This window comes from Arvicanthis niloticus, chromosome 7, assembly GCF_011762505.2.
Source record: "Arvicanthis niloticus isolate mArvNil1 chromosome 7, mArvNil1.pat.X, whole genome shotgun sequence".
Lineage (NCBI taxonomy): Eukaryota > Metazoa > Chordata > Mammalia > Rodentia > Muridae > Arvicanthis > Arvicanthis niloticus.
Genome location: NC_047664.1, coordinates 39,605,042 through 39,616,756, shown reverse-complemented (window position 1 = coordinate 39,616,756; position 11,715 = coordinate 39,605,042). Strand labels below are relative to the sequence as shown.

The 11,715-nt window shown below is 41.5% G+C and overlaps 1 protein-coding gene across 1 annotated transcript in view; it reads right to left on the bottom strand.

Moving 5' to 3' along the window:
* The window catches only part of Htt (huntingtin), a 144,171-nt gene that overhangs the window by 28,622 nt on the left and 103,834 nt on the right, over positions 1-11,715 (bottom strand). Inside the window, exons 41-49 of the mRNA XM_034508291.2 lie at positions 11,459-11,666; positions 8,916-9,057; positions 6,680-6,859; positions 6,387-6,563; positions 6,087-6,163; positions 4,811-4,949; positions 3,822-3,944; positions 1,025-1,238; positions 51-196 (exon numbers count right to left, since the gene is read on the bottom strand). Of these exons, the coding sequence (XP_034364182.1) occupies positions 51-196; positions 1,025-1,238; positions 3,822-3,944; positions 4,811-4,949; positions 6,087-6,163; positions 6,387-6,563; positions 6,680-6,859; positions 8,916-9,057; positions 11,459-11,666 (1,406 nt within the window). The remainder of the gene's footprint in view (positions 1-50; positions 197-1,024; positions 1,239-3,821; positions 3,945-4,810; positions 4,950-6,086; positions 6,164-6,386; positions 6,564-6,679; positions 6,860-8,915; positions 9,058-11,458; positions 11,667-11,715) is intronic.

Sequence of the window (11,715 nt, the reverse complement as noted above, 5' to 3'; positions counted from 1 at the left end):
CTCATATATCCTGTCCTCACAGAGACATATCACTTCAGAGCAGCTCTTACCTCAAGTGTCATTACCACAAACTTCACTGTGTCCCCCTCCTTCTCAGGAGGAAGGTGCAAATGAGCAGGCACTTTGGAGAGCACCACCAGGTACTGTGCCAGAGCACGGGCAAGTATGGTCAAAGACTGGTATGACGTGGTATCACCTGAAACATAAGACTGAAATGAGTGACTATGACTGTGAGCACAGGCCCCTCCCATTCAGAAGCCTTCACACAACTATGTGAATTCGAGGTTGCCAAGACCAAGAGAGCACATCTGTACACGTTCACCCATATGTGTTACATAAAGTTTGGACAGGTTTGTTAGCCCTGAGTCTAACCCACTGTTCCTGAAGGGCTTAGAACCTGACTTTCTATGTCCAAGTCAAGCAACAAAGAAAGATGTTTAGAGCTAAGGATTTGGTGCAGTTTCTCAGATATCCTTGTCAACCTTTCCAGTGTTTTAGATCAACAGCCCTGACTATATGTCCGCTTGAGGAAAAGCACTATGCTGAATCTGTAATACCTTTAAAAATTGTGACAACTTGGGGCTAGAGAGATAGCTCAGTAGTTAAGAGCATGGGCTGCTCTTCCAGAGGATCTAAGTTAAATCTCCAGCTGCCACATAGTGTGTTCACAGCCACCTGTAAATACAGTCCCATAGGATTTAATGCCATCTTCTGGCTCCATGGGCACTGCACACATGTGGTGAAGACATAAATGCAGACAAAACTCCTATACAAATAAAATAAAATAAAATAAAATAAAATAAAATAATTAAACCACTAAGATAACTTGAGAGGCTGAGAGGACAAGCCAGTGGATAAGTGCTGCCTACACAAGCGTGAGGACTTGAGTTTGGAATCCAAGCACTCTTGCAAAACCTAGCTGTGGGTGTTACTTGTAACTGCCATCCTATCACCCCATAAAGAGAGACAGAGTGACAGAGACAGCCAGACAGATAAGCATCTAAGGGAACTGTATTTAAATTACCAAACAGATCATTCAACTTGCTCCAGTAGGGTGTGGGCTCTGTAGGCAGGAAAGGCTGGAAGACTTGATGGACAGCAGGAAGCTGCTGAACAACACTGGTCACCCGGTCCAGAGTCACCCCACGGGCTGCTTCAAAAAGGGGACTCTTTTGGCCATTAGCAATCTCGCTCATGCCAAGGCTTAAACAGGGAGCCAAAAGGCTTAGGTTGAACTCCTGGGTCAGAAGATCACATGCAAGACAAACAGCAGCAAAGACAGTAAGCTTTCCTTCAGGCTGGAACACACACAATTAATGCAATAAGCATTTGTTTCTGAGATAATTCAGATCAAAGACCTGAAAGGAATGCTTCTGAGACTATTCTAGAGACATAGACACTCAAGCTCCTTAGTTTTTACCATGGGAGAGTCTCTGCACCACACTAGAACTCTGACAGTAAAGTCATCACCAGATGAACCTTTGGACATTGTATGTGCAGAACTATCAGTCAAAATCAATCTTTTTCTCTTATGAAGTAGCTTGTCTCAAGTAACTTACAATAATAAAAGTGGGAAAATACACTCTAGAAAAGATCTTAGACTGTCAATAAAGTTAAAAGACGGATAAAATTAAGTTGTTCTCTATTTTAAAAAGTATATCCTATGTTATATATATTGATAAATATATCAACAATCCCATTTAACATGCTTAATAAATATTTCTGGTCTCTGTCATATTTGAATTTTAAAGTAATATTTTTAATTTTTATGATCTTATATTTCTTTGAAATAATTCTAGGATGACAAATTTTATTGATGTAAGGAGCGCACCAAGTTTAATATACCATCTAAGAAACCAGTGAAATACCAAGCAATGCTTCAGCCTGAGAAGGCACACAAAGCATCTGGAACAAGAGAAGATGGTCTTATATTAGACAAAAATCTGCTTGGGGAAAAAAAAAAAAAATCAACATTTCACATGCCAGTAACTTTTAATTGGCTTGGAACTTACTAAGTCGACCAGAAGGCCACAAACAGAGATAGATCCTCAAGTCTCTAACTCCCAAGTGTTGGAATTAAGTGTTGGGATTAAGGGTATGTATCACCATGCCTGGCCTCCTGTGACAGTTTTTATTATGTTTTGTCAAAAATTTTAAAGCCACTTAAGGATTTAAAGAGAGAATGACAATTTTTTTCATGTAGAGCATAAGCTTTAATATTAAACACTGTATTTCATTTAGTATCCCCAAATCAAACATTTCTATGACCATGGCTGGAACTTGCAAGCTGTTACTAGCCCACTTAACGACTTGGAAAATATAACAAAACTGGGTCCTGTACTTTAGATATCTTCCCATGTATGAATCCTCCTCTCCCAACAACACACACAGTCCTATTAACCTGCTTAGTTCCTGCTTCTCCATACCCATTTGGCATGTATCAAGGAGCAATGAGGTCCTTGTCTTCACTAGGCAACAAAGAACCCCACTAAGGTAGTGGCCTAAGGATGCTTGGCAAAGGAGACAAGGGCGGGGAACTGAATACTTTCAAGGCCTGGATCAGCTCTAAATTATGCTTTTTGGTATTTGATGGGTAAGTGGAGGAAATTCCTCTATATCTAGACTGTACAGGGCATCTGACTACATGAGATAATTCCTTTATATCTAGAGAAGATGGGGCACATCACTACATGAGAGAATGTCTCTTTACCTACAGGGACAAGCTGCGTCACTACATGATGGGTGCAATGGTTAATACTGATGTCAACTTAGCAAGATCTAGAATTACTTAGGAAATAAGGCTTTGGTGTGCCTATCTTGATATAAAGACCCACTTGAATTGTGGGCAGGGATCCTGGACTGAGCACAAAGGACAAAGGAAGCTCAGCACCAGCAGTCATTTCTCTCGGCTTTCTGATTACGGGCACAGTGTGACCAGACAGCTCAAGCTTACTGTGATGATGCCCCTTCCGTGAAGGACTGTACCCTTGAACTGTAAGCCAAAACAAACCCTTCCTCCTCTAAACTGCTTTTTGTCAGTGTTTTATCACAGCAACGAGGAAAGTAATTAATATAGGGGGCTACTAGAGATCAGTTTCCAGAAGAGAATGAACACACAATACTTTCTTGTCGTCAGGAAATGAATGACCGACTGACTATAGCCTATGGCCACCCATTTTCTTTAAATGCATGGAAGATCAAGTTAAAACAACTTCTTTTAGGATTCTAGTTTGTTTGAAACAGTGTCCTATTCACATCTCATGTGCCAGCTCTCACAGACCATTGCTTGTTAGATGTGCTTTGTCTAATGATGTCCCTTGCCTGGAATCAGGCTTCCCATATACTAATCACACAGAGATGAGACAAACTGTGCTGGTTAGTTTTATCAACTTGGCACAAGCTAAAATCATCTAAGAGGAGGAAACCTCAGATAAGAAAATGCCACCAAAAGCCTGTGGGCATTTTCTTAATTAGTGATTGATGGCAGAGGACCCAGCCATCCGTGGTGGTGTCATCCCTGGGCTGGTGGTTCTGATTCTATAAGAAAGTAGGCTGACCAATCATGGAGAATGAACAAGCCAGTAAGCAGTACCCCTCTATAGCCTCTGCATGAGCTCCTGCCTCTAGGTTCTGGCCCTGTTAAGTTCCTAGCCTGCCTTCCTTCAATGATGGTGTTAAGCCAAATAAGCCCTTTCTTCCCTAACTTGCTTTTTGGTCATGGTGTTTCATCACAGCAACAGAAACTCTAACTAAGACACAAAGCTAACTCTTTCTGACAAGCAGAGCTGAGGATTCCCTGGTCTCAATAGATTGTTGCCTACCGAGTTCATCATGAAGTCATTCATATCTTCAGGAGGAATACGATTCACCAGCTCTGCACCTTCCAGCAGTGCAGAATCTGATCTGGTCCAACACTGGGATCTGACAAGCTGGAGGTACCAGTCCTGAGAAGCAAAGAAAATTAAATGGGACTGGGTAAGTACTTTGGCTTCTCCTCCGGGCTGAGATGGTAGCACCGATGGCTGGCTGTACAGACATCAGACACACCCTGGGCTTACACTCTCTAGACAGCTAGTCTTTCCTCTGCTGTTCTGTGCCTGAATGTCCTCTTCTTCTTTTCTACCTGTGGAACATCCAGCAGTCCTTGCAAACTCAGCCAAGTTCTCAGTGTTCACAACTTTTGCTCTACCTGCACCTTAGATGATGCACCATCTATATTCTACTGGAGTGTCTGCCTCCCTCATCTTCTCCAGCAGCGAAAGCCAAAGAAATGCCTCACACAGTGCTGGAGAGTGAGCCTGGGGCAAATGTGTGTTTTCTATCATGGACCACAGGCTTCTAAAATCTCATCTCCTTGTCTATAATGCAAAGGCCCTAACAGTCTCTAACTCTCAAGTGTGAATGAGGAAAGGTACAGATGACAATACATTATACCTGGTGACCGTAGGTGTGTCAATTTATCGGAGGTAAAAGGTTCAGAGGGGGAAGGCAGGCCAAGTTTGTCAGCACGTACTGAGCAATGTCTGCAGTCCTAGGCCCTGGACCACAACCAACTTTTCCTGACTTGCCGACTAGTCGCCTGACTTGACCCCACACTCTTCCACAACCGTTTCACATCAGTACTCCTGTTCTCATTAGGATCTCATGGCCTCCACACTGCACTCTAATCCCAAGCAGGGCAGCTAATGACCTGAGCTGAGTGTGAGGTCCCATGTGTACTGACAGCTACCATTATCCTCATTGTAGACAGAGACTGTCACTGTCTCCACAGGGTCCCCGGCTACCACACTTAGTCATAATGGACACTTACTTTGTCTGGACTCACTGTTTCCAGAGATGTGTGCCCATCCCCATCTAGTGGGTGGGAAGTGACTGGGGGCAAAGGGCTAAGTGAGTCCTGCACAGTAGAGAGTCGGAATCTGTCCAGCAGTGAATAGAGCCTTTGGTGTCTGAAATACAAACAAAACCAGAGTAGTTTATTCTTTAGTTTGAAATCTCAATTTTTGCAGATGAGTTCTAGAAACATGTAATACCAATGAGCAGAAGGAGCTTCTTAAAACAAGATGCAACATGTTTTGGACTTTCCCTTCAACATTCTAAAGTCATGACACACACTTAGGCCCCAGTTACTTAAATCACCACAACTTATACCTCACTGATATTTTCCAGAAGTTTCATTTATGCTCAACATTCCATTAGGCAATGCACTACATAACAGCTAACAAAGCTATTCTACAGACACAATTCATTTCATTAGGAATGGTCACCTCACAGAAAATCATTTCATCTGGCCTAAAGTGTTTATGATGTCATAATCTTCCGCATCTTGGTCTACGACTACATCTACGGTCAAACACAATGACAATTTACTCTCTTACTATACAAAGCCAATGTGATATTTCATATGTCAAATGACAACATTGTGTGACTCTGCAGATTGAAAAAAAAAAAAAATCAACCAGACTATGTCCTGTCCCATTATGAAACACCATCAAAAAATCCTCTGAAGATTAAAGTTATGAGAGAATCACCCTCTCTGATGTTTCCTACCCCCATCAGCAATGGAACAAAGGTGAAAGCTTTTCTTAATTTATCTTGTAGTTAAGGAACTCCACTTATATTACACATAGAAATGTTTCTAATACAGGCTTCTAAAAGACTTTCAAACAGTTAGGCAACAGAATAGCTATGAAGAGATGTCACTTAACAAGACACAAATATAATGTGCACATACCAAGAGTCAGGTAGTGCTCTCATATTTATTCCCTCTAATCTAGCAATTAGGTTCTAGCCTTATTCCCTTTCATTAAGGGTCCAGGAGCAGAGGCAACAAACACACTTCATATTCCTTCAACAGTCAGAAAGTTCAGGAGTCCCTCGTGTGTGCAACAGGTATTTGAGTGTGATTCCTTCATGTCTACTAAAGTGTGACTTTCATCTGACATTTAGACATCCTTTTCTACTGTGGCCCTGTTGCAGTAAACTTAGTGTACACTAATTCCTTTGTCTACCTATTTGTTCCTGTACATATCTATGTGTTAATACTCTGGTTGCCCAAATGCCAGTACCCCATGCTGCAGCCTTACCTTTGTGCAAGCCCACTGTTCTGGAGGTGTTCCTGTATTCTGTTCAGCTCCTCCTCTGGCAACTGGGTCATGCTGCTCTACACAGACAAGAACACATCAGGGTTTTTGTGATATACAACCTCACACCCACTTAAAAAGGATAAACTATCATGCACAGTATATCTAAGAGCCATTGGTCAGACACACAAATAACACACGTGGCATACATGCTCTTTATCAATGGCCAATCAAGACCAGGTCAATAGACCAAATGTTTTGATTGACTTTCTAAGTTTTGATATAAATCATCATTTTCAGTACCTGTAAATTTGCAGCCAAAAGCATTTCTACCCGGCGACAGGCCAGGGTGTCGACCATGCGAGCCAGCGCACGGAAGGGGGTGCCCAGGAGCCTGTCCACATATAGTGTGAGCACAGCACCAGACTGGCTGAGATGGATGCCTTCTAAGCACTGAAGTGTTTTCTTCAGAGTGGTTGGCTAATATTGAGAAGGAACAAAATTTATTATTCCTCAGACTGGTAACTTGCACTGACAAAATCCCAGTACTCCATTTGTTAAGTTGGAGAAAGCAAACTGGCAGGCTAAAGACTTACAGTTGAAAGATTTTCACAGCGAGACTGAATTGCCTGGATAAAAAGGCCACTAGCTGCAGAATTACGATGAATGGCACTAATAAAATCTTGTACTGGAGGCTCATGGGACAAGCTGATCAGATCTTGAACGTGATTCACAATGAGCCATGTTAAGTGTTCTGAGTCATGGAGATTCTGACACTAGAAAAGATATAATAAAAGATATATTTCAAGTAGACAAGAAGGCTATAAAGTGTAAGAAAAAACACACTCCAAATACAAATTTTGCCTTGGTGAGGACAAGTGTCTAAATATAAGTAAATGAGAGAAAGGAGAAGGAAACTTAGTTATAGAGCCTCACACCTCTGATCACATGTGGCAGAGGCCACAGAAAGCCAAGAACTAAGGGCAACGTCTAGCTCCTAGAGACACTAGCAAATGCCTCAACATCAGAGAATTGGCTCCTTGGACAAGTCAAGAGGTAGCCGCCTACAGGGGCAAGGTGAGCAGTCTGGTATAGCCCCCCTTCATAGTGACTGGCCTGGAGTTTGCATGCATGGAAACAAAAGGCAGCCCCTGTTGGAATAGAACTTGCCACCAGGTTGCAGGCCAGCCTAGCATGGGCTGCTCTACTTACTCTGTCTGCAATGCTTAGTGGAGAAAACAGACACTAAATGCTACAGATTTGATAGAGTTCCTGAATCAAAGAACACAGCTGCCCAATACATGGGAAAATGTCACTTAAATTTTTTTTTTTTTAAAGAAAATAAATAACCACCACAGTTAAAAATACATGTAACCTGCTGGGAGGTGGTGATGTAATCCCAGCACTTGGGAGGCAGAGGCAGGCAGATCTCTATAAACTCCAGGGTATGAGGGTAGTCTGATCTACAGAGTGAGATCTAAGACAGCCAAGGCTACAAAGAGAAACCCTATCTTGAAAAAACAAAAACTGACCAAACAAGCGAAATATGTAGCCTTTCCATATGTAGAATTAATTCATAATCCTAGACAGAAGCCAGAACCTGACCAAATCCTTGACAATGGTTAAGAATAATATTTTTCAGTTGCAACCATTTGATAGTATTAAATTATAAAATTACTCTTATGCTATTGTGAAAAACACTACTATACCACATTTCTCAAAAATGGAACAAAATAAAAACTATTTCAATATTGGAAATAGCAAGCAAAGAATGATTAAGCTGTGCACTGTGGCATACACATACAGTCCCAGCACTCAGGAGGCTGCGGTGGGAGGATTATGAACATGTAGCCTGCTCTGTACAGTGTACCCTGGCTCAAAAACAGACAATGAACATTAGAAAAGCTAATAACATAAGATTGTCTCTGCTCACAGCTGGCTCAAGTCTACTTTTTTCTTTGTGTCAGACTTTTAAAACCATTATGTTCCATGATACCAATGTATATGGGATACCAAGTTTGTTAAAAAGAAAAAAAAAGAAAAGAAAAAATAAAGCATCAAATTCAGATTAAAATGTAACTGTAACTTAGACTAATACGATTATAGCAGACTTGTTTTAATAAATCAAACAGGTGATGCTAGTTTTCTAGTTAAAAATCCAATGATGGGGGCTGGAGAGATGGCTCAGTGGTTAAGAGCACTGACTGTTCTTCCAAAGGTCCTGAGTTCAATTCCCAGCAACCACATGGTGGCTCACAACCATCTGTAATGGGATCTGATGCCCTCTTCTGGTGTGTCTGAAGACAGCTATGGTGTACTCATATAAATAAAAATAAATAGATAATATTTTTTAAAAAATCCAATGATGAACACTTAATGTCTTACTTACAAAATAACTGGAGAAAATTACTCCAAACTTAGCTTTTAGAGTTTATTGGGAATGGTGGCACACATTTTTAATCCCAGCAGTCAGGAGCCACGAGGGGGAACTTCTGTGAGTTTGAGACCAGCCAGATCTCCACTGTGAGTTTCAAGTCAGCCTGGTCTACACAGAATGACAAGAATTGCCCAGCTATGTGCCAGGCACCGAGTTCCTGGGAAGGTGATAAACCAGTGGTGTCTGAGTGAAAGCTTTTGAAGATCAACTTAGAAATTTAGACAAGGATGAACCCAGACTGCTCTAATTAAACTCGAGAGTAAACATTGCTACCTCTCCTCAGCTTTGATATATCTGTGGGACAATAAACAATCTGGTTGCCTAGCAGGTACATACAAGCAGTATCTATGCCACCCTCTACCATAAGAGCCCTCGTGGGCATTTATCACACTTACGACATAATCACAGAAGAGAATAAGGGCCCCTCTTCGCACTATTTCTCTATTGCACATTCCAAGCTGAGCTGCTGAGCCAGAATCCTCCTCTTCACCAGACATCTGGGGGTTAAGTGACTTCGTGCAGGACAGACTGTGTCTCCTACAAGGTGTGAAGATGCAATGAGGAGATGTCTGGGATATTAGCAGATTTAAGACACACAATATTGAACAAGGCTATGCTTGATTTTCCTTCTCAAACCCACAAATCATTCCAGATATTGCTACATCAGACTGGTGGTGTGTGTTTATGCACCTCAGACTTCTGTTCCTAGAAAACATTAAAGGACACAAGAGAGTTTAGCAGCCAGATGACTACAGTGCTTGACTAAAGGGCAAAACCCACTATTTAAAGCTGCAATTCCAAATAGCATGCCCATTGTAGCCTTTAAACAAATTATTTGTGTACTTGAACACCAGTGTGCCTGTGGATGTCAGACAACAACATATGGGAATCGATTCTCTTTCTACTGTGTGGGTCTTAGGGTTAGAACTCAAGACTCAGGCTTAGCAGTAAGTACCTTTATGCACTAAGCCACCTTGCCAAGGTTAGAGCTGCCAGGTTTTGTTTATTTGTTTGTTTGAGTCAAGTTCACACTGTGTATCCCTGGCAGGCCTGAAACTTGGTATGTAGATCAGGCTGGCCTTGAATTCACTGAGGTCCACCTGCTTCTGCCTCCTGAAGGCTGAGATTAAAGATATACTCCACCATACCCAGCTCTGAGCTTCAATTTGCAGCTACTACCCTTATCAAAGAAACTTCTCTTTATTGCAAATGGAGACAATCATAGAAAACCAAAACTGGACAAAATGTAAAGATCAATGGACTGCATGTAGGAGGCTAGCCCAATGGATACATCTACATCACAGCTCCTGCATCTGTGGCTCAGGGAACATCATGAAATAGGAGGCAGAAAGACTGTAAGGGCTAGAATACCAGAAAGTCTACTGTCAAGCAGTCTAGGAGAGAAATGGATACATAAACAAGACCACAATAAAGGCAGTATCCCTGGATATATTAATATGGATGGGTGAAATTTTCATAGATATAATCCCTAGACAAAAAATTATAGAAAGCTAATAACTTTTGGAAAGAAGAATTAGCCTCTCCCAGGGATGAGCCTGCTTATTGGTTGTCTAATGCAGAGTAGCCAACCCTGAATCCATATAAACACAAGTAACAAAATTAGACACAGCAAGTTTAATTTATATATACTTGTACACACACACACACACACACGTTTATTTAACAAATATAATAAAAGAAGAAAAGGCTATCAATGTGAGAAAGGGGTATAGGGGAGGCTTTGGTGGGTAGTTGAAATCAGAGAAGTGATGTGATTCTATTTCAATTAAAAACATTTTTATAAAAAATTAAAAAAAAAAAAAAACAGGAAAAACAGAAAAGAAAGAGAAAGGAAGGAACACTAGTAGTGCCAAGACAACCCTGTGCTCAGAGCATCTGTGGAACAACAGCACTGGCAGCAGCAGGGGCTTGGAATATATGTAAATTCCTAGCCCCTATAGAGCTTCCTGGACTGAAATGTTTTAAGCAGCTTCAAGGCTGATTTACATGTACATATAAGAATTAGAGAGCCACATAACTGGCTTCCTGTCCACTAGCTCTTTTAATGATCAGTTAATGTGGCGGGCCTAAGAGATCCTATAAGCATTTCAAATGATGTTGGGGTACCTCCCCAAGTGATCACATGTCAGGGCAGAAAGTAGCATTTCTATTTTTTTTTTTTTTTTTTTTGCAGATGCCATTATAAAAAACATGTAGCAGATGGGCAATAAATGCACCACAGAGGATGTAAAAGTTTGGTCTGGATGGGAGGCCCTGGTCTTCCTGCACCAAGCTGAGGAGCTAAGCTCACCTATACTTTTCCTTAAGAAAAATTTCCCCACAAGGGTTTATTAACCACACTGAGGACTGACTGACTCATCAGGGCTCACAGCTCTTACTTCCAAACATGCTCAGATATCTGACTGAGTAAGTCAGTGAGTTAGTACCTGAGCACTGAGGTTTAAGCCTATAAAATTCTTTGCAAAAAAGAGGGCCACCCACAACCAGAAACAGTCTATCTGAATAATAAAATAAATTAATAAAATACTTCCAATCAGTTTTGAAATTTGCTAAATAATTACTTCATTATCTAAGAATACTCAGAACACATTTAATCATAACAAAGTTAAGACATTGCAACATGTCTGGCTGTAGAACCAATGAAAGCCACAGGACGTAGCAGGAGGGAGAGAGCCTGACAAGCATAGCCCAAACGATGGAACAGTGTCAAAGAGCTTGTCAAAAAAAATCACAGTGAAAAAGTTTAGTTTGAATGCCTGCAGCCAGACCACATTTCCCTACAAAACAGTACCCATGAAAGAAAGATTAATATGCAGCCTGAATCTTACAAAGCTTTATAAAGAATAGAAAAGAAGAATGTAGCTAAGCCTCAGGCCAAATACGGCTGGTGCCTGGCCCTGGGAAGCTGTGCACCTACTTGGGTGTCTGCTGCACCTCTGCCCACCATCGGTGGTCAGTGTGGTTGATGAGCAGCAGGATCTGACACCAGAGCAGTACCAGGGCTGGGTGTGTGGGCACCATGGATCGCACCCGTGCATTCAGGCTATCTAGAGTATAGAAACTGCCCTCACAGCCATCACTGGTGAAGAGTCTAGTGGCAGCTGCTGTGATTCTCCGGAACATTCCTAGAACCAAACAAAAATAAGAAAAACAGATTATGGGGAATGCCCCTAC